General features: G+C 34.3%; 2 protein-coding genes and 1 long non-coding RNA gene across 7 annotated transcripts; 1 reads left to right on the top strand and 2 right to left on the bottom strand.

Annotated features, from left to right (window-relative positions):
* Nucleotides 1–2,228: 2,228 nt before the first annotated feature.
* LOC117105822 lies at nt 2,229–5,590 on the bottom strand. 2 transcript variants are annotated; one of them, XR_004444948.1, is made up of 3 exons: nt 5,461–5,590; nt 4,386–4,749; nt 2,229–4,092 (listed from the first exon to the last, which is right to left on the bottom strand). It is a non-coding gene; the product is annotated as an uncharacterized LOC117105822 (long non-coding RNA). The 2 variants fall into 2 exon arrangements; XR_004444949.1 differs by having other exon boundaries at nt 4,616–4,749.
* Nucleotides 5,591–9,140: 3,550 nt separating this feature from the next.
* Nucleotides 9,141–11,055, bottom strand: LOC117105646 (swi5-dependent recombination DNA repair protein 1 homolog). 2 transcript variants are annotated; one of them, XM_033246848.1, is made up of 2 exons: nt 10,367–11,055; nt 9,141–10,206 (listed from the first exon to the last, which is right to left on the bottom strand). In XM_033246848.1, the coding sequence occupies exons 1-2, from the start codon at nt 10,649–10,651 to the stop codon at nt 10,030–10,032; spliced, it is 462 nt and encodes a 153-aa protein (XP_033102739.1). In that variant the 5' UTR covers nt 10,652–11,055; the 3' UTR covers nt 9,141–10,029. The 2 variants fall into 2 exon arrangements, with proteins under 2 accessions (XP_033102739.1, XP_033102740.1); XM_033246849.1 differs by having other exon boundaries at nt 10,493–10,681.
* A 16-nt stretch (nt 11,056–11,071) lies between these two features.
* On the top strand, nt 11,072–21,353 carry LOC117105645 (condensin complex subunit 2-like). Of its 3 annotated transcripts, none has more exons than XM_033246847.1 (17): nt 11,072–11,193; nt 11,884–12,214; nt 12,394–12,486; nt 12,946–13,066; nt 13,481–13,527; nt 13,654–13,725; nt 13,985–14,183; nt 14,593–14,681; nt 15,242–15,489; nt 15,707–15,846; nt 16,235–16,341; nt 16,660–16,782; nt 17,117–17,221; nt 17,516–17,680; nt 18,287–18,376; nt 19,425–19,604; nt 19,959–21,353. In XM_033246847.1, exons 2-17 carry the CDS (start codon nt 11,903–11,905, stop codon nt 20,037–20,039), a joined length of 2,172 nt encoding a protein of 723 aa, XP_033102738.1. In that variant the 5' UTR covers nt 11,072–11,193; nt 11,884–11,902; the 3' UTR covers nt 20,040–21,353. The 3 variants fall into 3 exon arrangements, with proteins under 3 accessions (XP_033102738.1, XP_033102735.1, XP_033102736.1); XM_033246844.1 differs by having other exon boundaries at nt 18,287–18,394; XM_033246845.1 differs by having other exon boundaries at nt 11,143–11,218; nt 18,287–18,394.
* The last annotated feature ends 1,575 nt before the right edge of the window (nt 21,354–22,928 follow it).

Genomic DNA, 22,928 nt, shown 5'->3' with positions numbered 1-22,928 from the left:
ACGAAACATAGAATCTGTTCAGGACATACCACAAATGCTATTAACAGGTACAATATCAGGGTGGACCCATTGTTCGTGTAAATTCAAATAATGTAGACCCATTTTATTAAAAGTAAACCATTTTACGGGAAAATATGAAAAATCTGGACCCATTTTCATAAAATTTTACCCATTTTAGGCTAAATTATAAGAAATTTGGACCCATTTTTTAAAATGAGGACTCATTTATGCACGAAACTGCATTAAATTTGGACCCATTTTTTAAAATGTGGACCCATTTTTTGTCGACCCATTGGCATTAGAAAAGTGTGTGGGACTGTCCCATTAGTTGGCTAGTAGTAGGCCTAGGCCAATGCCAGCCGAATAATAGTAAAGTTAGGGCCTTTGCTAGCCCGAGCCAGCTTAGGCTAGGCCCTAGGCTATACGGTCTACATCGTTCCGTAGACCTACATATGTTAGACCTATATAAAATTGACTTTGTGTTATATTTTAGAGTTAATATACAATATTCTATAATGATAATGTAACTAGGTCTAGAAAGACATCTTAAAAGTTGAATTTCATTCATTGAAAGACAAAATATAAACCTACCGCGTGCAGCAGGCATGTTTTCGGAAGTAAATACCATTTTATACACATGCGCAGATCGATTCGCCAGCAGCGAGTCATCGCCAGCAGCGAGTCGCCAGCACCGAGATGTCACTGCAGCAAAACACTACTGCACTTCAGGCAAATTTGCCCAGCACGTCGTGTAGGCATTGGCATTTTCCAACTCTAAATCTAGATCCTTTATAACGTAGGATAACGTACTGTTTGGAACTTGTTATTATGAGCAGGGATGTACAATTCATCTTTTCACTTTTAATTTGCGTTGCTGATGTGGCAAATCAGGCCCTATCCGAGTTAGGCTACGCCCTACCACCCCTTCTATCATCATCAGTATCATGGCCAGCCTACCGTACAGACAACACAGGAAATTTAAAGCCGAAGGCTTCTGAAAGTTTGACACAATGACAGATAACAATTTGTTGAAACTGCTGACCTAGCCTAAGCAAATAGTAGCCCTATATATATATTAGTGCACTTACCTCTTCGTTATATTACGAATGCTTTTTCTGCAATTTCTGGAATAGTATTTATATCTCTTTCTTAGTAGTAGTAGTTTTCAATACAAAGAATCTCCGCCGTCCTATCACAAACAACCAGAACAACAAGTATGAAGATTTGATCGTGAACGTTTGTCTAGCACAAACAGCTGATCGTTGAGTTGTGAAAGTTGAGGGCGAACAAAGGTCATTTTGTACGGGTGGTTGTTATCGATAATCGACTAAACAAAGACGATTATTTCGAATCTGTTCAGAAAGTACGGAAGAAAGCACCAATCTTTAGTACCATGAGAAATTTTAGCAATACTCAGTCCAGGGAGTTGTTATTTAGAACAACTCCCTGCTCAGTCAGTCTAAGTTGAGTTACTGCGAAAAATTGATAGCAAGATTATAAAATTACATTTGAATAAACTGAAATACATTTGAGTAGTGAACCACTTTAAGCTCATTGATATTTCGCAATATTTTTTGAAATATTACAATCGACTGCAGACACAGAATTTTAAATCTATTTTAATATTACAGTATTGGTTTTTTTTTATTATTATTAAATAAGAAAACACAATTTTGACACAAAATTGGAAACATGTAACTGAACCACCTTCAGGCTAACACATAAAATATAATAATTTTGATGTACTTGGAAATTACTATAATACCTCCATGTTGGAAGTAGGCCTAAATGATAATTTTTTATATGCCTTAATTTTTAAGTTTTATTTTTTGAACGAATAATATTTTTTTAACAAAAGAACATGGTTTAGTAAACCACTTAGAGCTCATATTATATTTTGTAATTGACTGTATTATAGAGAAAGTCTCTATGACTTTATTCACTTTTCGTCCATGTCGAATTTAAACTATAATGTATATATAGGGTCTGTACCCTAGCTGCACTGACGAGGCCTGGAAGGCCAAAACTGATCCGTCTGCAGATATTGGGATTCCTTCCAGTGGATGCTTAGTTTATTTTGTCATTCTGATCGGATTTCCTCTACTGTTCCGTTTTAATTTTAAATTGTTTTACATTATATGGCTGTTTGCTGTTTTATGGGCTTTTCCCATTTGCCTTTCAAACATATTTTTTGAAGTAAAATAAAAATAAACCAATCAAAACAATACTTTTAAGTAAAAAATAAATACTGTACTTCTTTATTATGAACATCTTTATTTATATTTTATATCTATTTATAAAGTGTTTGTTACCAATATAACAATAATAGAAAATACAACACAATACAGGGTATTATACAAATGAAAAACAAAATTTAAAACTCTGAAAAAGGAAGATTTAAAAATTAAAAAAGTTAAAATCATAAAATCGTTAGTATCATAGTGCTGTATAAATCTACAGTTTGAACTTGACATTTTGTCTGTGACTCTAGGGAGCTTTCGATTGCACAATGACAGTAGGACGTAGAACGTAATGACGTCACTAAAAGTCATCTGCACATGCGCAGCGAGAACGTTAAGGTCACCTCGTCGAGTAGATTCTGGAACCCAATTTTGGCCAAATCTACATATGCAGAGAACGTAGGGCGCCAGGTAGGAGGGTCATTCATGAGTGATTTCGTTCTAGCGTTGTGTCGTCGCACAAATTTAAAGCTCCTTAATGTGTGGAAAAATCCACACAGATCCAAGATTGTACATAAACTACTTAAAAGTCACAAAACAAGTGAATCATAAGCTCTTTCACTCTTGAGTATAAGTAAAACTTAAGTATCTATCACTGAAAAATCCCAATCCCTACAATACTTTGGTCGCATGTTTTTTTTTTTTTAAGACGTGTGTGAAACGAAGCTTACAGATTCAATGAACTCTTTAAGTCCCTTCAAGACTATCAAATTTTTTTTATAAAAAAAAAACCTGCTATATTGCCAGCCATATATAGTCATGGCGTGTCTATATATGGTCATGGTGTGTCTATATATGGTCATGATGTGCCCATATATAGTCATGGTGTGTCTATATATGGTCATGATGTGACGACATTATGACCATATGTAGGCATGTCATATGTTAGAATAGACTTGCTCTTCCACCAGATGCTATCACAACCTGTTGCTGGCTTAAAAGATTTAATCTTGTATGCCTTTTAAAAATTTTACCTTGATAATCCATTCTTAAAAATAATAATTACTGTAGTACCTGCAACTTGTTTAAATAGTGGCGGCACCAGCAGGGGGGAATTTGCCATCCCATTGGACAGATCTGGACCACCCTGTCGTCTTATGCCACGCTAGGTCGTCCAACACTACTCTAGGTTGTCGGATCAAAAATAATTATTTGCCTATCCAAATACTGTAACACTATTTTGATTGCTGATCCCTAATATTGTGGTCTAAAAGCACATGGACCATAATATGCCATAAAAACTCTCCCTTTGAACCCTACCAGGGATTTTTAATTCCAGGCCATCGACTGAGGCTCTAGTCAGCCTCTTGTGTCGGACCCTTCCGTCAGACAAGTCGGACCCCTTGTCGACAAGTTTCTGGCTCCACTGCTGCTTTTAAAACATCTTCTGTCTTCAGTTATTTTCATATTACTTTTACAAATCTTTTTTTACAAATACAAATACTGTATGTGCCCATATACAGTCATGATGTGCAAATATATTCATGTGCCCATATACAGCATAGTCATGATGTGCCTATATATAGTCATGATGTGCCTATATATGGTCATGATGTGCCTATATTATTATGATGTGCCTACATTATAGTCATGATGTGCCCATATATAGTCATGATGTGCCCATATATAGTCACGATGTGCCCATATATAGTCGTGATGTGCCCACATAGTCATGATGTGATGTAAATCTAATGTTTCTTTCAACTAAAATTTGACAGGGCTTAAAGTGACTAGAGATTATTATTAATAATAATTCTACATTAGCAAGACTTGGCATCAAGATTCTTCTTTGGAAATATGTTTACTCTACAATTCAGCAGAACAGCTTCACTAGAGGGCAGCACACCACAACCTATAAGACAAAAAATGAATATATGTAAATTGTACAAGTGTAACTTGTAAATACAGTAGAAGTACAAAATAATGAAAAACAAGCAATGATCTTACAGGATACAATTTGTAGTTATTAAGAGCTATGATTACAAATCACATTGATGAGCATATTTTTTAATTCCGGGATAAAATCACTATGAAAATCACATACTATATGCCTACTGTAACACTGACAGTAATATTATTTTACATGTATCTGTAATTAATATATTATCAATGAAATTACAAACAATGTATGAAATATGAACTCACTATATTTGTAAGACGGTTTCCATTATAGAAAATAGGCAAAAAGATCAAGTGACAATTAAGACAGGTAATTTCCACAATATTAGTCAGTTTCTGAAGTGAATGTTCTCGCTACACAAATTCAACAGAAAGGGTGGCATGTAATAAAATACTAATACTGATACAGCCACATGGGTTGAGTTTTCTTGCATTAGGCACTACAGTATGTAAATGTATTATTATCGTATTATTACATTACAGTACATGACTCGCAGGTTATTCATTGGAAGTAAATCATCCTCATCCTTGACAGCTCATCCATCACCTGTCCTGTAGATGAAGCAGGTAGTGTTTTATCTGTCCATTACCACCTCTACCTGACACCCACCTGTGAATAATAAAAATATATATATATATATATTATTAAATATATACTAGAGAATAATCAAGGCCATGATGGTTATGACAACCTTGAGTCAAAATCTGAGGTGTTCAGTGGTGAATTCGGGGGAGTCCACTGCCCCACCCCCTCCAGCCCCAACCAGGTCCATGGTGGGGCTGAGGTGGTCTAGACCATCCATCCATTAAAGTCCCTCCCTGGGGCCCCTTCTCTATTTAAATTGTTTGCGTGGCAGATATTCCCCATGCAGACCTCAAGTCTGGGTAAAGTAGTTCAGTAGTAGTAGTAGTACTACTAGTGAATTCCTGTACTAGGCCTACTAGTTATTTAGTAGTCTAGGTCTAGCTTGATATATTGACTAGCATCTAATTTATTTGTATCTACACTTCAATACAAACATGTATGTTTACTTAGTTTTGGTACCGTATAGTTTCATCGACCAAATCCCAGGCCTAGTCCACGGTGGCTATATTATACTGCTAATATAGGTTTCCAGACATAGGCCCACCAACAACTCTTTCCAACACAACATTCTGTGCCCGTCTGACAGCGCGAATGAACAGTGTGGTCTCTATAAGGGATCTAACAACACCAGGGCCTACAAAAGTTTTGATAAGTTATTCGTCAAAAATGATACTGCAATACGTTACTGATGATACCTTAGGTATATTAATCTAGAGCTTCATTGTCATAACTTACCACTGACATGTTTTTTGTCTTTTTTTAATGTTTCTACCTTCACGTAAAAATGCCTGCAAAATCAAAACAACAGAGTTCATTTCGAGAGCGCGAGCGAGAAATAATGGAAATATGTACACTACCGTTCGAGGGCGCTGTACATAACTAACGTTTATCATCATACAATGAAAGTAAATTTTGAGAGTGAATACTGTTACGATAAAACGCATACAATAGTATACCTGAGTATACGGTACATAGACAGAGTCATAGCATTGAAATAATACACTGATCTTGCAAAAAAAACTATTCAAACAAGTTTTGTATAAATTATGTGTTTTAAGTCTACCAAATTGTTGTTGTTTTAACTAATATTTCATCGGGGTTTTTTTTTTCTTGATTTGATTGATTTAGGCCTTTATCTCAAGAAACAATTGAAAACAATTATTATTATGTGTTTGTGTAGGCATATAAACTTGATTACTGTTTGTTAGTTTCGAGAACGACAGCAGCGTTTTAAATTTGACCTGATTAATCGTCATTTGTACACTTTAAAGGCATTACCATGACCACTTGGCAAGGAACTGATTTCCGTCGGAAATAGTAAACAATGTAAGCCATTGAAACAATTTACTTGCTTTATTACTCATCCTTTGCGCGCTCCTGCTTTTCTGAATGTTTGCAACGACAGCTTCCATATAGTGAATGTTGCAATTATACGTTATCAGTCTTATATTCCTTTGATCTAACATGTTGAATTTACTTTAAATGGAATAAGAAGTGGGTAATGGTGAGGATTTTTATATGCAGAAAAATCGAGGTAAGTCGACTAAGAAGAGCTCAAACTCCGGGGTCGCATATATCCGGCCTCTCGGCGAAGAGCAACATCAGATATTTTGTAAAATAAGTACATAAATATGTATTTATCCCATGAAAAATAACAAAATGCAGTATATCATTATTAAAAATTAACTTTCTCATTTTGGAGTAGGGCCCTAACCAGGAGTATAAATGGGTACCATGGTGGTGTTGCCTGCTACTGCAACAATATGGGAGCAAAACTTAAGCGTGGACCCAATGACCAGAAACAAGAAAGCGCCTTGTACCTAAACTGTCTCTTATACACATCTAGATGTGTATAAGANNTACAGTGAAATTAAGGGGCGTTTATTTGAGTATATATGTACAGTATCAATCTTAAATGACACCTACTCCACTATCCACCATATTCGATCGCTCCAGTTACCACAACGAATTAATGAATCATTAAATATATGTTAATCGATATATTAAACTTTTTTTTTCAGAATGAAATTGGAATATCAGAACACCGGACAGCAGGTGGGTTGGACCAATGCAAGCATTATTTTCTCGGGAGGCTATTTAGAAGTTTCTTTAAAACGAACACCCAAGATGTCGACAGGATAGATACTAAATTTGATTTACAAGATATCTATCATGAAAATACATTAGCTCAAACAAATATAAACAAAGAGTCTATGGATGGATTGCCTGTGGATGCGCCACCATTGGCAAGAACCAAACGCAACTGTTGGTACGAGATTGTTTCCAGTTATTCTGGAAAACCCACTTTCACCCTTAAGTGCAACAAGGAAGATAAAGCAACTGTTGTTTCTATGACAACTCAAAGTATACCTACCACGGAAACGAACACAGAAAGTAAATTTGCTAGGAAGTTACTCAGGATTCTTGGTTATGAGATCTATTTAAAGCCAGACTCAATTCACAAGGACCCGACGCTGCCACCACCAGAACTAAATGCTAAAAGTAAAACGCCAAGCGAGTATACACTGGTACAAGCAGACAATGGAAGGAAATTAACTTCAGCTGAGAGAAAACGTGCCGAAAATCCTACTGAAAAAAAGAACGCAAAGAAAAAGGAACGAAGGAGAAAGAACAAATCAAATAGAAATGGAAATACATCAGCGGAGCGAAAACGGGCTAGAAAACGTAAAACAAAGAAACGACGAAAAATTAACCGTGGGAAAAACTACCCAGTCGCTGGAGGAACTTCTAAAGAGATATCTTCAATATGGTCATCCGTAATAGAGCCACTGTCAACAGTTAAAGCAAGACGAATGCCAACCCAAGCTCCACGGACAACTACGAGATTAATTAAGGAAAGGCCTGCAACCAAGTGGTGGATCAAATACAACTGGTTGTTCAACAAATCGGTGATTATTACCGATTCTGATGGTACACATTGGTACTTCCCCACCCTCGATAAGAACCCGCCGACTGCAGTACCACTGACCGCAGCGCCGATGACAACTCAGTCATCAAACGGAGAGGTTACAAACATAGTAACAAGTGCAACAAAGAAATTTCTGTTTACTATGCGAAGGCCAGTATTGCCAACTCTTGGGCATGAGACACGTGTAACTACAACTCTGCAGAATTCGACAGTCGATTACGGTTTGAATCCCGAGGCTTTTCCAGCCTACGCCACAAGAAGACCACTATATGGTGGTGACAATCCAGTGTTTCCCATCTCAGACACACCATCACACAAATGGTTCCCTGGTCAAAACAGACCAACCCACAAATGGTATGGACATGATGTGAGAACAACAAAAGCACACACATGGTTCACTGATAAAAAAGGAGGATCTGAAAAAGACCTACATACATGGTTCGGAAAACAAACTATTAAACCGATAACGTCACACAACTGGTTCCCAGATGTTGGTAAGGGCGGCGGATCGCACACGTGGTTTGGACAAGGAGATGGTACTGCAACAGAGGACAGAACTTATTGGTGGTGGGGATCAGCTTATAGAGACTTTCTTACAGATGAAATATTTGAATCACCTCCGAAAATTCCAGAGAAACTTTTACAAAAACTCTTTAAGGTCATCTCAATCGATACGTTTCGCAAATGAGAGGTAAAACAAGATGTATATAACGATATAAATCCTGTATATGACAAGTTGAGGACAATGTTTGTTGATCACGATATGTATTTTCTGTCTACAATGTATCTGTACATTTGCATAACAAATATATGTCAACATTGCTTAAACTTGGGAATAATAAACGACAAAATGTGAATCAACTTGCTGGACAAGGCACTGTAACAGCATACCATTTATACACTATTTAAAAAAAAAATCAACTTTTAGGTAAAATAGCAAAGCATATGTAATCACTTTCATAAGTGGCGATTCCGTTCTCAAGAACAACACTCAAGCTTCTTTACACAGACTATAAAGCTATTTATGCGGCGCAAATAGTGGAGTTATTTTGGTCGCGAAAAAACCCTGTTTCGTGGCAGGTATATTGAACCCTAAAACAATTAGGATTTGATGGCAAGCATACCATAAAACCAGGAGTTTATAATAATAATAATTTGAACATTTATTAAGTGCTCTTACACAGATGGTCTCACAGCATTAGCATGTATAATGTTACTCAGTATAAGTATGATAGGGAATAATTAGTATGTGTGAGAATAGTTGCAGTGCAGTACACTTCAAATATATTCGAAAGAGTGGAAAAGTAGCTCATTGTGCATTGAATCCAGTGGAAAGGGAGCATTAGCAGTGTCTTGTATTCTTTGGGAAAAGTGCTACAGTGTACAGTGTATAACATTTATACATTAGAATTTAAATCGCACTTTGTACTACCGTCAAATATCGAATTAAAGGTGTTTTGTACTATAAAGCAATCTCATGTCAACACATTTTTAATACTACTAGTAGTTTTGTTTTTATTTTCTGAAATAAAAAGAAACGAATTTCATGATTTAAAAAATATCTTATACTGTAATAGAAGCTTCTGATTGCACTAAGACTAAGATACAGGACAACATTGAGTTCTCAATGTCAACAGAATTTCATGACGTAGCTTTATAGGCCTTATTGGTTTAACAGCGAACGCTAGATTGTGGTTGTTGTCATGATAAAAAGCTACCTATTAATCCAACAGTTACTTGAAATGCCATACTTATTGAAAATAATGGTAATAAATTTGAAAAATTAAATTAGGAAGAGAAGGAGTTCTACCAAGTGATGTAAATTGTGATAAGTAGAGTAGATAGCTGGAGTTATAATGTAAACAATTACTGTACATGATACATTATTTTCTCATAATATTATGAATTAACGTACCAGTTTAATGAGTGCACACTATAAATTATCATATTGGACCAACATTTATCATCCTACAATTGTTGAAAATATAAACATGCTGAACTCTGCATCCTGTGAGGATGCTGTGTGGACAGAACTAGTGCCACTTTAAAGCTGTGTCCAGACTACCAAATTTTCTTTGACAAAAAACTGTTGTATGCCCATATATAGGCATGATGTGCCTATATATGGTCATGATGTGCCTATATATGGTGGTGATGTCATAATGGCCATATTTAGGCATATCACATGATTTTTTTGTCAAACTCTGATTGTCTAGACAGGGCTTAATCATGGCCAATCAATAATCAATCAAAACCTTGCATTCAAAATGAAGTGCATACAGTTATTAAAAAAATATCAGTGTGTTCATAAAAGTAGATGCCAAGAATAAGACATTTAAGACATTATATAAAACCTAAAATGAGCTCAGATTTCACTAGAACGATTGTTCTTCTGTCTTGTATCGCAAGAGGTCCTGATCAAGCTGCCATAACTGGATGAGTTCATTGATACTTGGCCTAGGCTCTGGCATCCTTTCCTGGAGTTCTGAAAGTGATTCCTGGCAAGCTCCCCTCCATTTGTCAATCAGCTTTTGAAGTTCAGATAAATCGTTCTAAAATGATACAAAGAAATCAGATTGATTAAAGTTTCATAGAGATACACACATCATCCCCCACCCTATTCCTTAGCAGCCCCATTCATACCTAATGTACTCAACAAAAGTTACTTTCTAAATGAGATGACTTCTTAAAGAAAGAAAGAGAATGAATTACCTTTGTCCTGTATAATTTCACTAATCTTAATTGACGTAAAGATTCTTGTTTTTGTAAAACCAATGTTCGTAAGGATGCTCTTTCTGTCATTAAAGTTTGCAGTTTCTCTTTCGAATCATCGTTTACTTGTTTCAGTTTCTTTGATTTTGTATTTGTTGAATTTGGGGAAGTCGCATCTGTAGAACATTTTCGTTTTCTTGAGAACGACTGTCCTTCCTCATTTGTAATTGTAATCCGTTTCTTATTATCAATCTCCATTTGCTCTGTTAGCTTATTACCTTGCATGGTTATGGCATTTATTCACAAATTACTATGTTGAGTTTAACATCCTTAATTCAGGCTATATGTAAAATTTGCCACAAAAATATCACGTTCCTTCGGCATACCCTAGCCTCCTTGTCCCTGGATGAAGTTAGACAAGGTCGGAGAAGCAAGCGCGGACCTTCATTCATTCAGAGTCTGGCATTATGGTAATGAAAATGAAATGAGCTGAGCTGGAGCCTAGCAGCCTAGGTCCTAGGCCTAGCTCTAATAACAAACGTAGATTCTAGTCAGAAATTCACTATAAAACGAATACGAAAACGAAAAAGTCGAATTTACAACTTTTGTAAACAAGTTATTCAGAATCAAAATATACCGCTCTGCACTGCAGAGAGAGTTTATAAGGAAAACTATTCATACGAATATGAAATTGTAATTTGTATTGCACAATAGGCATGTTGCGTATACGGTAGTCGTTTACATAGCAGATAATGAGCGGTAATCGCAGTGCACTGTGGGATATTTTATGTAACGGCGCGCTGATTTGATTTGTTTACCTGTTGACCGTAAGTAAATTTCTGGTTTTCTTGGGTAAATACATAATTTCTTTTATTCAAACTTTGGAATATAGTTTGTATATTATTAAAAGTCATTAATAAATGCTAGTGTTATGTGAATATAATTCCGTAATTACATGATGATTATGGTAGCCGATGATTATAGCTAGGCCTAGGATCACTTTACTTACCGCTGCCTACCTACTCACTGACTAAGCGCCGACCGGCGAAAGGATCCTCTGTGACACATGCCCTACGCTTGCTAGCTTAGGCCTAGGAATTTCTGTCAGTCTTCGGGTGTGTCTGTGGTCTTAGCACTGTCACAAAAAAGAAAGGATTTCAAAAATATTCAAGACCTAGCCATAAGTAGTTATCGAACCAAAAAATAAGTGCAGTGACCAATCTACCACACTGACTATCGTTAAAACTAAAACGTTTATAACTTTCGAAGTTAATAGTATACTTGACCTATAGGCCTGGGCTAGCTAGGTCTGGCCCTAGGGTCCAATACTACACAATGTTAATTTATTTTCTAAGAAATATTCAGTTAAAATAATAACCTAATGATGTACTTCATGTGAAGCAATGGATTTTTTTGGGGGGGTTGAGTTTATAAAAGTATTTATATAAGTATAAAAGTACTGTATATATATTCAGGTATACTACACTACATCTTTAAAAAATTGTTTTTTCTCCCAGTCTACAAAAGAGAAAAGTTATGAGGACGCCAAAAAATGCAGGGGCACTTAGTCGGATGACTTCAACCTCCTCGGAATACATCTCCCCATCGACAAGAAGAATCCAGTCAAAGCGGTCCAGTAGCCACACACCAACCTTTGTAAATGTGTCTGAGAATGATGATGCTGCCGAACGGAGACAGCGAAGACGCTCCAAGGTTTTGGAGCTGCAGCGACAGTTGCAGAGTCCAGCCACACCAACAGAAAGAAGGAGATCACTCCCTTTATATGGATTGACCACAGACCAACTGACTGAACACTATTCTAGCTGCATAAAATTGTCTGCTGAGAATGTAAGTTTTATTTTTAAATACACCCATTAAGCAATCTCTAAGAATACTACCTAACTAAAGCAAGTAAACAACATCTATATCATTGATGACGTTAAATCCAATTGCCTCCTTGCTTACAATCTGTTCTAAAATTTGGTTGGTGGAGTTAAATATTTAACTTTATATTTTTTTTGTTCTAGAAAATCAATGCAAAAAATGCATTTGGGCTGCATTTAATTGATTATATGTCTGAAATGCTGAAAGAAAAAATGGGTGAACTAACTAATTTTCAAGTAAGTTTAAAATTGATTGCTATCATCATTTCAAGTCTAATAATCATAATGCCATTAACATCACTACCTCATTTTCTTCACCTTATTCTTTCTCTTCATAACCATTTATAAACTCATTTTGTTGTTGAAGTTTTTTTGCATTCATTATCATGAATCATATGGGGCTTGCCTCGCCAGTACCAGCATCAGTGACCAATAAGAAAATAGCTATTTAATATTTTCATATTCTCCTTATTATAAGGTTTAAAATGATGGGTCATTTATTGTAATTGACTTACTCTAGCCAAAGTTATGATTAAAAGTATTACAGCTTCTCTGTACTAAAGTATACAATACTGCCACATTCTTATGCTAATTACTCAGTTAAAGATTTAGCAACAGAACGTTGGTTTAGAGATGGCAAGCCTCCTTTATTTGTTACTGGTAATTAAAAAATTCACTGAAATAATTGTTGTTTAGATGGCAAGTTGTACACTAGATGCTGGTGCAAAAATCTACGCTGGACGAGTTGATGCTGTGCATGCAGACACTTACAAGGTGTTGAGTGGTCTCGGTCACGGCGATAAGCAGACTCGAAAGGGTAGGAATTTTTCTCTAGGGATTACAATGGGAGGTATACAGGTCTCCCTCCAATTATAGATTCCACATTTTGGACCAGGTTTTCCATGGTCTTTTAATTAGAATAAGAAATATATGTTATTCTTTTAAATCACATCTTATTGTTGTGTCTGTGCTCTGGTTTAGAAGTAAATGTCTTGTGAATGAAAAAAAAAAAAGACAAAAGACATTTGTTGGTTTGGAACCACAGAAAAATTGTCTTTAATTGGAGGTGGTGTTTAATTAGAATGAAACCTTGTATTTATTTATTTACTAGACTTGATACAACCAATGATAGAAATATCAAGATTTTTCTCAAAGATTAAAGAAAATAACTCTATATCAATTGTAAGTATTTATATAAATTTTAAAACAATTATGTTTGATTTGTTAATAGATGACCAAGAGGAGGGTGATGTTGCCAAGACAACAAAAAAGAAAAAAGTGAGTTCATTTGCATGGTTTTACTATGTTAACTTTGCAGCAAAATCTATCAGTCCTCTGTGTTTTACCTCTTCTGTGTCCCTATTTGTCTCTACAGTAGCATTTTAATTTTCTTTCACATTGTAGGTACGTCAGGGCAATACTGTGGTCACGAATTTAAATACTATTACAGCTAATAAAGTGGATGTAGAATTTGAGGTAAGATGATGCATTATAACAGTTTACATATATATATTTATTTATTTATTTAGTTCCAAATATTAGCTCAAGGGCTGTGTTGAGAGCTAAGTACCATACACAAATGCCTGCTAAATAAACATATATTCTTGTTATATAATTTATGTTATGTTGTCGAAGTAGAAAATTCCTAATCATAATTATAAAGTAAAAATGCTCCTCAAAAAAAACTTGTACTTATTAATAAAATTAATTGTGACAATCCCTTTATTTTTTTTAGGTTGATCCCTTGTTCCAGAAGACTGCAGCAGCTTTTGATGAGGGCGGTACATTCAGTCTGCTCCTTAACCACCTTCCTGTGCGTGATGACAGCTGCGAGTTGTTGCTTGACTCGAGCTGTGTCATAGACAATGTAGGTCGGGAGCCAGAAGAAGTTAAAGAAAAGCAGGATACAACTGTTGACCTATCAGAGATCAGAGGTACGGACAGATATAACACTCTGCAGATCAATTATGCACAGCACTCAGGAAATCATGTGCTGTCACAGGATTTGAACCCAGAACTGTATTCGAAGACAAGCATGAGCGCTACATTTCCACTACCATTATTATACATTATCATTATCATTATTATTATTATTATTATTATTATTATTATTATTATTATTATTATTACATTTTTGTATCTATTACCTATGAATTGGCAATGCCAACATGTCTATATTTATTTGTAATCTCAAGTTCATCATTGTATCTCTGTTGAAAGTATTAACATCCTGAGCTGCTATCTCTGTGATTGGTTGTGATGAGAGCATAGCCTCATATCTAGACACACTCCTCAATCTACAGTATGTCTGACATAGGCCTATTTGTTTTTAATTCTCTTCAGGTCACTATAGTAGTGTGCATTTTGAAGCTCTTCAGATTTGTCCTGCTTTTACAGACTTTGAATTCTCAAACTGGAGTCAAAATGGAGAGGTAGGAAGTTAGATCCATCTTACACATTGTAAGCTGCTGGCTATAAAATATCTTTGAAAAGATGACTACAAAGACCATTACAAGTACTTAATAATGTCAAAGGATGGCCATCTATCACTATTTTCACTATTTAACTGACACACAACACACATAAACACATGTGCAATAAATATTATTTATGATGATAATGATTCAAGATCAAAATTGAAGTTTATTTATTGTCCAAGAAAACAAAAATATAGTCAACATCGAAAATATAACAAAAAGATACCATAAAAATTAACTAACTAAAATTATGGAAAAAAGGTATGACCTATGTATATAGAGTTAATAAATACAGTTAAAAGAGACAAGTGATAAATGTGATGTTTATAACAGACTATTCTAAGCAAATGGTAGAGAGGTTTTTAGTTTTCTATTATTAAACTAAATCAATTTAAATGGTGAATTGCAAAAGCTTCCTTAAAGTTGGTGGCAAATTGTTGCATTATTTTTGTTATTTTTCATATTTTTCACTTGTATTTGAACAATAAGAAAATATTCCATATCTTTTTTTTCAGAATGCATTCAGTGAAGTATTTGCCAAGATGGCACAGAGTGAAAAAGCTTTTGATATAAATAGCGTTCCAGAACCAATTGAGGATGACCACCCTGTTGACGATTATGGACCTGACCATTTTAATGGTGGCGATTATAGTGACGATGATAGTGGTGGTGGTACTTGTGGATCAGACCATTTTTCGTTAGGAGAGTCTGTATTTGTGGGTGATGATAAAGAGGCTCAAATGATTACAGAACATCGTAATGGGTAAGATTTATTTTGATAATATATTTAAATTGTAAAAAATGCATACTACTACATTTTTGCTCACATTTTTTTTCTTGAAGGAATTTGATCGTCATAAAATGGGTTCATTTAAAATGCAGTGTTTTTAAACCAGAGCATAGTTGTGTAATGGACAATACTCTGTAACAAGATCTTGTAGATTTTTTTTTTCTGGATAACGTGACTTTGTCTTTGACAGAATGACAATGGCGAGCACCAAAGATGGTAATCTCTGCCTGCAGCTAGCCCTTCAGCCTGGCGAGTACTCCTACTTTAAGCCCAACGCCTTCACAATGTGGGCTGGGCCCGAACATTGGAAGGTTAAACCATTTTCTAAAGGTAGGTTATCATAGTTTTTATCTTTTACACCCAAAAATTGTGCTTAATGAATGCTTTTGATGTTACACTGGGATCGTCGATGATGGTCTTGCCATTTTAAAATAATGAACATATAAATTAGGGTGCTACAAATGTGCTCCAAATGCCCATTGCTCTATACAAGAATCCACTCCAGCGGTTTGTTAACATCTTTAACATTCAACTTTATTTCAGACAATTAATATCCATAAAATATTTTTAAAAAAACAAGACAAGAGAGAAAAGATCAATCAACTAATTGAAATGTGCACAAAACAATTGTGAAACCTCTTAGAAAGGACTAGGCCTAAGTGTACAGTATTATTTTACTTACCACTATTAAGAAAATAAACTGTTTTGTTTCTGACAGAACCTGGTGAAAAGAAAGATGATGGGGTTAAGAAGGCCAAGAAACCTGCATTTAAGTTGGATTATGACCAAGATGTGGATTTCTCAAAGTATTTTTCTACTTCAAAGGTATCAATAGATCATTGTATTAATACGTTATTTAATCAATTAATACATAACTCTAACCCTGTTGCTGTAGCTTGGTGAGTAAAATACTTGACTTCCACTTTCAGGGTAATTCAAATACATGAAACTACCATCACTAAAACCACTCCACTGCCATAAACTCATAAGATCTTTATGTTATGGAGTATTGCATACAAATCCACTAATTGGTAAGGGTACTTGATGTGAATTAATAGTAATTAAAGTGATAATGTAAGATAAAGTATAGTAAAGTCAATCAAGTAAAAATAATGAGTGTGTATTTTTAAATATTTTTTTCAGGCAGCAACTACTTTATCTAAAGTTACTTTGGATAAGAACAAGAAAACACAGACAACATTACCTGAAGATTTACACTACCACCCAGACACACTGTTTAAACTATTCCTCAAACCATCTTTCATGGTAGGTTTTGTAATTCTGTTGTGTCAAACTTTATGAATCACTTGGGTACAGCGTACACACCTATCCACTGGCGTATGCTTTAATCTGAAGCAAAATTTTGAAAGTATTTCTTATCAATAGATATGTATAGTGGACGGTGCAATACCAATAAAACAATAACATTACATCCTTGAATAAATTCATCTGGTTTAAAAAAATAAAAAAAAATCTGGGTCAATAACCAGTAAAACTCCTTTGTTTGTTCACCCCATTGGTTTTGTTATGATTAAAATATTTAATTTATTTACATCATGTTTTGTTTTTGCTCTAAATGGTTGGATCCATTATTTTTCAGGTAAAAAGACAAGCCATAGAAACATCAGAGGGTATGGATGATGGCATTGAGGGATATGACTACAATAATGAGAACGATTGTGCCAACTTCTGTCCTGCTATGGATGTAAGTTGACCAGCTCATATACGTAAAACAGATTAAGCGAAGCAAAATTAGATTAAAAAATCATTTAAATCATTTATTCTTAATTAATTTTCTGATAACTTTGCCATTTATTCAGCTCGGTAGTACTGTACTGCTATTAGTAATTTTATGTACAGTTTGCATGAATAAAATACTAAAAATAAAATATTTAACTTTACATGACTGTTGTTTGTGGAAGTCAGCACTACAAAAAAACCTCATAGAGTGCGCTATATATAATTATTTTGTTGATTCATGTATTAAATGAATTTGCAGGCTGAAGATGACGACTTTGATGATGATGTTGGCGGAGGAGGCGACTGCACTGCCGCCAGGAGTGACTGCAGCAGTAACCTTTTCCAGAGTTCAGTGGTGGGAGATGACAGCATATTCGATACAACGGCATTCAGTGGTGACAAACTAGTTTCGCAACCACACCGGGTAAACATTCTAAAAGTGTTTTTGCTTTATTAAATTAAATTAAATTAGATTAAAAACGTCACATGTCAATCCCACTTATTCATGTGATCATTATTTGTGAGCCCACATTACTCTGTCTGTTTTAATATTAAGACTTTTCATTAGAAATGCTATCACTCATATGCAGTGTGCAACCTCCTCTATTCCTGGAGGAGTATTCGTAGTTAGGCGAAACTTTTTTGATACCTTGTTTCGCGACCTTATGTTTTTTAAGATCATCAGATGAGGGCAGAAAGGAGGGCTGAAATTTCTATTTTTCTTGGTGGCGGATGCGATAATTGGCAAAAAATAAAATTTTACTTATTTGAAATCATCATTATTAGCAGATGGAGGGTTTGCTTAACAAGGTATAAAAAAAGCCCTATGTATGGATATTCAGCATACACCACATACACTCAGCAATAGAACAATAGTCTGCTACCGAGTACTTTAAAATAAACATTCTTATAGTTGCTAAGGGTGTACTAAAAGCCATCATTTAATCTCACACAGTCTAAAACTAAGGGTGCTTCAAAAGCCAATATTCATTCTCATGCAGTCTTTTCTAATTAATCCATTTTGGTGTAGGTTGCAAAGATCGATGTACCATACGCAAAAACTGCAAAGAGGATGGACGTGAAGAAGTTAAAGAGTGCTATGTGGAAGTTGTTAACATATGTAAGTGAGCAAGAAAAGGTAAATGCTGCCACCAACCTTCTGTTTGATTACTCATTTAAAAACAGAAACTTGAATTATAACCAAAAGGTAGCAGGTTAGTCCATATGAGAGGAGGTTTAGATCAGTTTTTATTTCACATGGGAAGACTGATTTCTTACCTAATAATGCACACCAAGATGATTCAAGCAATAATACAAATAATATAAGCTTACTGTTTACACTATAAATGCAGTACAAAAATATGGATGAATATTGGTTTTTTTTAAATATGGTTATTGATTATATAGTAAATGTATGGCCATGAACTTAAATGTATAATGTGTTGAACTAAAAGCCTAAGAAATAAAATTCAGTATTTGAATAACTTAAGAATGTTAGTTGCTTTAAATTTAAAATCAGAAGAAAAACGAATGTACTCTCACCTATGAACTAGTGTATAAATAAAACCATCCCTTAACATTTTGTAGTTAACTGTAAGTCAACAAAAACATGTTTGTTTTGATCTTTGTATTATTATTATTACTACTTATTATTGGAATTGAATTGTAGTATACCATGATGACTTAATAAACCATAAAACCTTGAATAAAAGCCCTATGCTTCTTATTTATTTTAAGATTCTTTGGATGGACTTTTTTTCAAGGTTACTTTTGCAAACTAAAGAGTGGGGCTTCTTTTCAAAATGATTGCTGTAAATATTTAGCATTGCTACTATACAACATTTTCCAACTATGGAATTCAAAAATTCTGTTTAATACTTTTTACTTTTAACCAAGTTTGTAATAATAAAATAATATTGATGCTGACAAGCTATCATAATCAACGATGACATCAGACTGAATGTAAATTAGTACTGTCTCGAAAAAAACCCCATACTATCTTGATTTGAAGCCCATGGGCTTCTTTTCGAGATTAATTTTGCAAACTAAAGAGGAGGTGCTTCTTTGCTTGAAGGGCTTCTTCTCGAGATTAAGCCCATTGGGCTTCTGTTCAAGGTTTTATGGTGTATCATGTATTTTAAAAAACAATGTGTTTCTTTCATCATTAGGAAAACATTGTAGAAAATGAGAAAAATCAGAATGAGGAGAGAAAAGAAGATAAAGTCACTCAGCAGAAATCATTCAAAGAGATGTACAGCACTCTGCCCAGAGAAATCTCAAAAAACATGTCAAAGAATCTCAGCGTACCTATTGCATTTGTCTGCTTACTACACTTATGTAACGAGAAGGTATGTACTGGACTGACTATGTGTCGTAGGTCATGGATAAATTTTATACAGTGGAATAACGAGAACTAAACCAGATATGACAGTACATTATAAATTCAGATCAAATTACAATATGATTTTCAAATTGCTTTAGAATTGTAAATTCAGTTTTTTTTATTTATGCAGCCATATGGTTTAAACCAAATGTGGTGGTTAGTGTTTGGTGATTTCTGCCAATTTTATAGAGTAATATTAAATAGCCATTATATATTGACCCAAGATAACAAATAAAAACAAAATTGTACTTTCTTGTGTTATTTTGTCAATATGGATATTTTCATCCTTTTTAACACATGGTTTTCAATTATTTTTCAGAATCTGATTGTTTCAACAAAAGGAAATATGGACGATTTGAATATTATACAAACTAATGTGGAAAAAATAACACCCACGTAACATGCATTGAATATCCACGCAATATAACATTTAATACTCACACAACCTTTGTATAATATTGTACATATTGTCTTAAAACATTTGATAAGAAACTACAATATGTTATTGAATAGTGAAAATATTACATAACATAATCACTGAGTGAATCTATGTAACATTTTCTTTTAAAAAACATATAACAATTTGCTTTATTAAAGCTGGAGCAAACTTTGTCAAAATTGTAGAGCTATAGGCGTTTACACTAATCTATATTTGAATACTTTTATGCACGTCTGGATATTTAAAACTATTTGTAGCTTGCAGTGAAGATGTAGCTTGGTATAAAATGCTTGCCTACCAGTCTCAGAGTTCTGGTTTCAAATATTTTCAAAAATATAATTTTTATGAGGTTCATTTAAATAAATATGTTATTTAACAAGCAAAATTGAGGCTTCAAATTGGTAAACAGTTAAGATAATCATGGCCTACTTTTTTTCTACCTCTGATCATCCCTGCTTGATACGGTATTTTCTTTTTCTACATAAAACCGTGTCAAATGTGTACTCTTTTATTCTCTTAGTAATGTGATATACTGTAGTATGAATGTATCATCTTGAATAAAGTGCTTTTGTACATAAAACAAAACAATGAAAGCTATGACGTCTCTTAAATACAATCTCTCGGTTTTTATTGTTCTCGAGAGCATTTAAGCTCGGAGATTAAGTGTTGTTTAATGTTTATCATTTCTATCCACTGTGTTGAGAAGTGAAAGAGATTGTAGGCTTGGCATTGATGTTAGTATGAAACTCCTTTATTCGGTGGGTATAAAGTCTTCCGTCATTACACAGATTTATATTAAATATTTAGGAAAAATGCATGTCCTTAAAAACAGTTAGCTAAACATACGATGAATATTTTAGTACATGTATCATATCCAATAACTATTTAACTGAATGTATATTTCTTGAATGAAGATGAGTTTTCAAAACTATTTGTCATGAAAGGGAAACATCACAATAAAAAAAAACAAATGTAGTGATATAAAGATGAACCATTTTGTTAATTGTATCAAGATTCGTTGCTTTCACACGACTAAATGCAGTACCTTGCTAAAAGTTAGTGCAAATGTATAACTGACCAAAAATAAGCCGCGTCCTTTTATTATTATGCACACAAGACCTTTACCGGCCTATTTTATTTCTGAGATGTAGAGACATTGGTATTCAATATTATGCATTCTCACAAGCGAAATATCCTTGCTAGGGAAAGTACCTTTGTTAATATTTAGTATATTTTATATGAACAGGCATCCAATTTGGAAGAAATTCCTTAAAGCCTGGTTTCTATAAAAATCGCTACACACTATAGCCGACTCCTCTGGCGACGCTGATTGGTCAGTTGAATCAGGGAGCATTTCTGATTGCATCGTGGACAGCTATGCAATGCAAGAATTGCAGTGAAAATGCTGTATTGATTATATGAAAACCAAGCTGAACATAGTTTGTTATATTGCTGTGCATGGTGATATCCATCGGCACTGACTTCTGTAAGACAATTGATAATAAAGTAGTAAAAACATGCAAATATTATGAATTTGCAAGAGATGGGTTATTTGCCAGGAGATTTCTGCTTGCTTTCAGGAGACTCCCACGTGAATCACTACTAAGAATGTTGATAATTGGTGTGGTGATGATAATCACAAGAACAAAATAAACATCTGAAACCAAGATGGAGTAGTAGCTTTGTGCTTTAATAAATACCCACATACAGTAAAAGCAAATAAATGCATTACTTATCAACTGCCTATGTACCTTACGTACAAACATCACAAAAAAGAAATAATAAAAATGAAGAAAACATGACAAAGATAGCATGACTACTAAACACTATAATCTACTTCAAGACAAAGTTTCCTCTGTTTTTCATCTAATGAAACGCATGTGAAGATTGTCCACAGTTGCCGTGATTAACTATCACTGGCTATCATCACTTTGCAGTATACATTTAGATATCTCAACATTCAAAAGAAACAATCACCTTACATTAAACATGGGATTTCTAAAATTTTTTGAGCTGTGCAAAATTTTAAGGAGCATAAACAGATTCACTTTCATAATCATTGGATTAACTTTATTTGACCTTTAAAACGCCAAAGGTCATTCCCTATGGAACCTGTTACATTTTCAATACAACATTTACCAAATTTTGACCATTTGTTTCCCTAACTTTATTACGTAATTCAATTAAAGTTGAGCATAAGTTCAAATAATGATGAAATTGATAGCTTGTGAAAAGCAGCATAGTATTCTACGAACCTGTAAATGTATGCATATAACATCTACTTTAACCTGTTGGTGAGAATCTTAAAAAGTAGATTGTACGACTAAAGTGTTAACAAAAACATAAGCATAGAAACCTGATTTTTATCTATTACCAATAACTCTCACATGATTTCTGGCAAAATATGAACATGAAATTCCAATCATTCTTATAAAATTACATATAAATTAACAAATTACCTCTCATCTTGTTTCAAATTCAAAAATACAATAAATATTTTAAAGGCAAAGACTATGTTTAAAAGGAATTTGGATGGTAATGGAGTTGGTATGGCCACAGACACATGGTACGGCATTTACAAGGGATGGACGGCCAAACATCTGAGGGATGGACAGAGAATAGCATTGAAATCTAAGTAGTTCCATAACATTTGTCTTGGCGAGCATTAAATGACTTAAGATCCCTTATTAGGCCAACAACAAAAATGATTGTGTTGCTCAATCACAGTGATCATGATTGATTGGTTGGCATTTCTTTCCCCTTCATTAACTATTGGCCTAGGCGTAATTCTTGGACTCCAACCACCACTCTCCACATATATTTTGGTTGATAATAATCACAAGGCTGGGG

The sequence above is a fragment of the Anneissia japonica genome, unplaced genomic scaffold, assembly GCF_011630105.1.
Source record: "Anneissia japonica isolate Jap-2015-1 unplaced genomic scaffold, ASM1163010v1 scaffold287754_len4335492_cov202, whole genome shotgun sequence".
Classification (NCBI taxonomy): domain Eukaryota; kingdom Metazoa; phylum Echinodermata; class Crinoidea; order Comatulida; family Comatulidae; genus Anneissia; species Anneissia japonica.
Note: the sequence above shows the minus strand (reverse complement) of the source record. Positions and strands in the feature narration are given on the sequence as shown.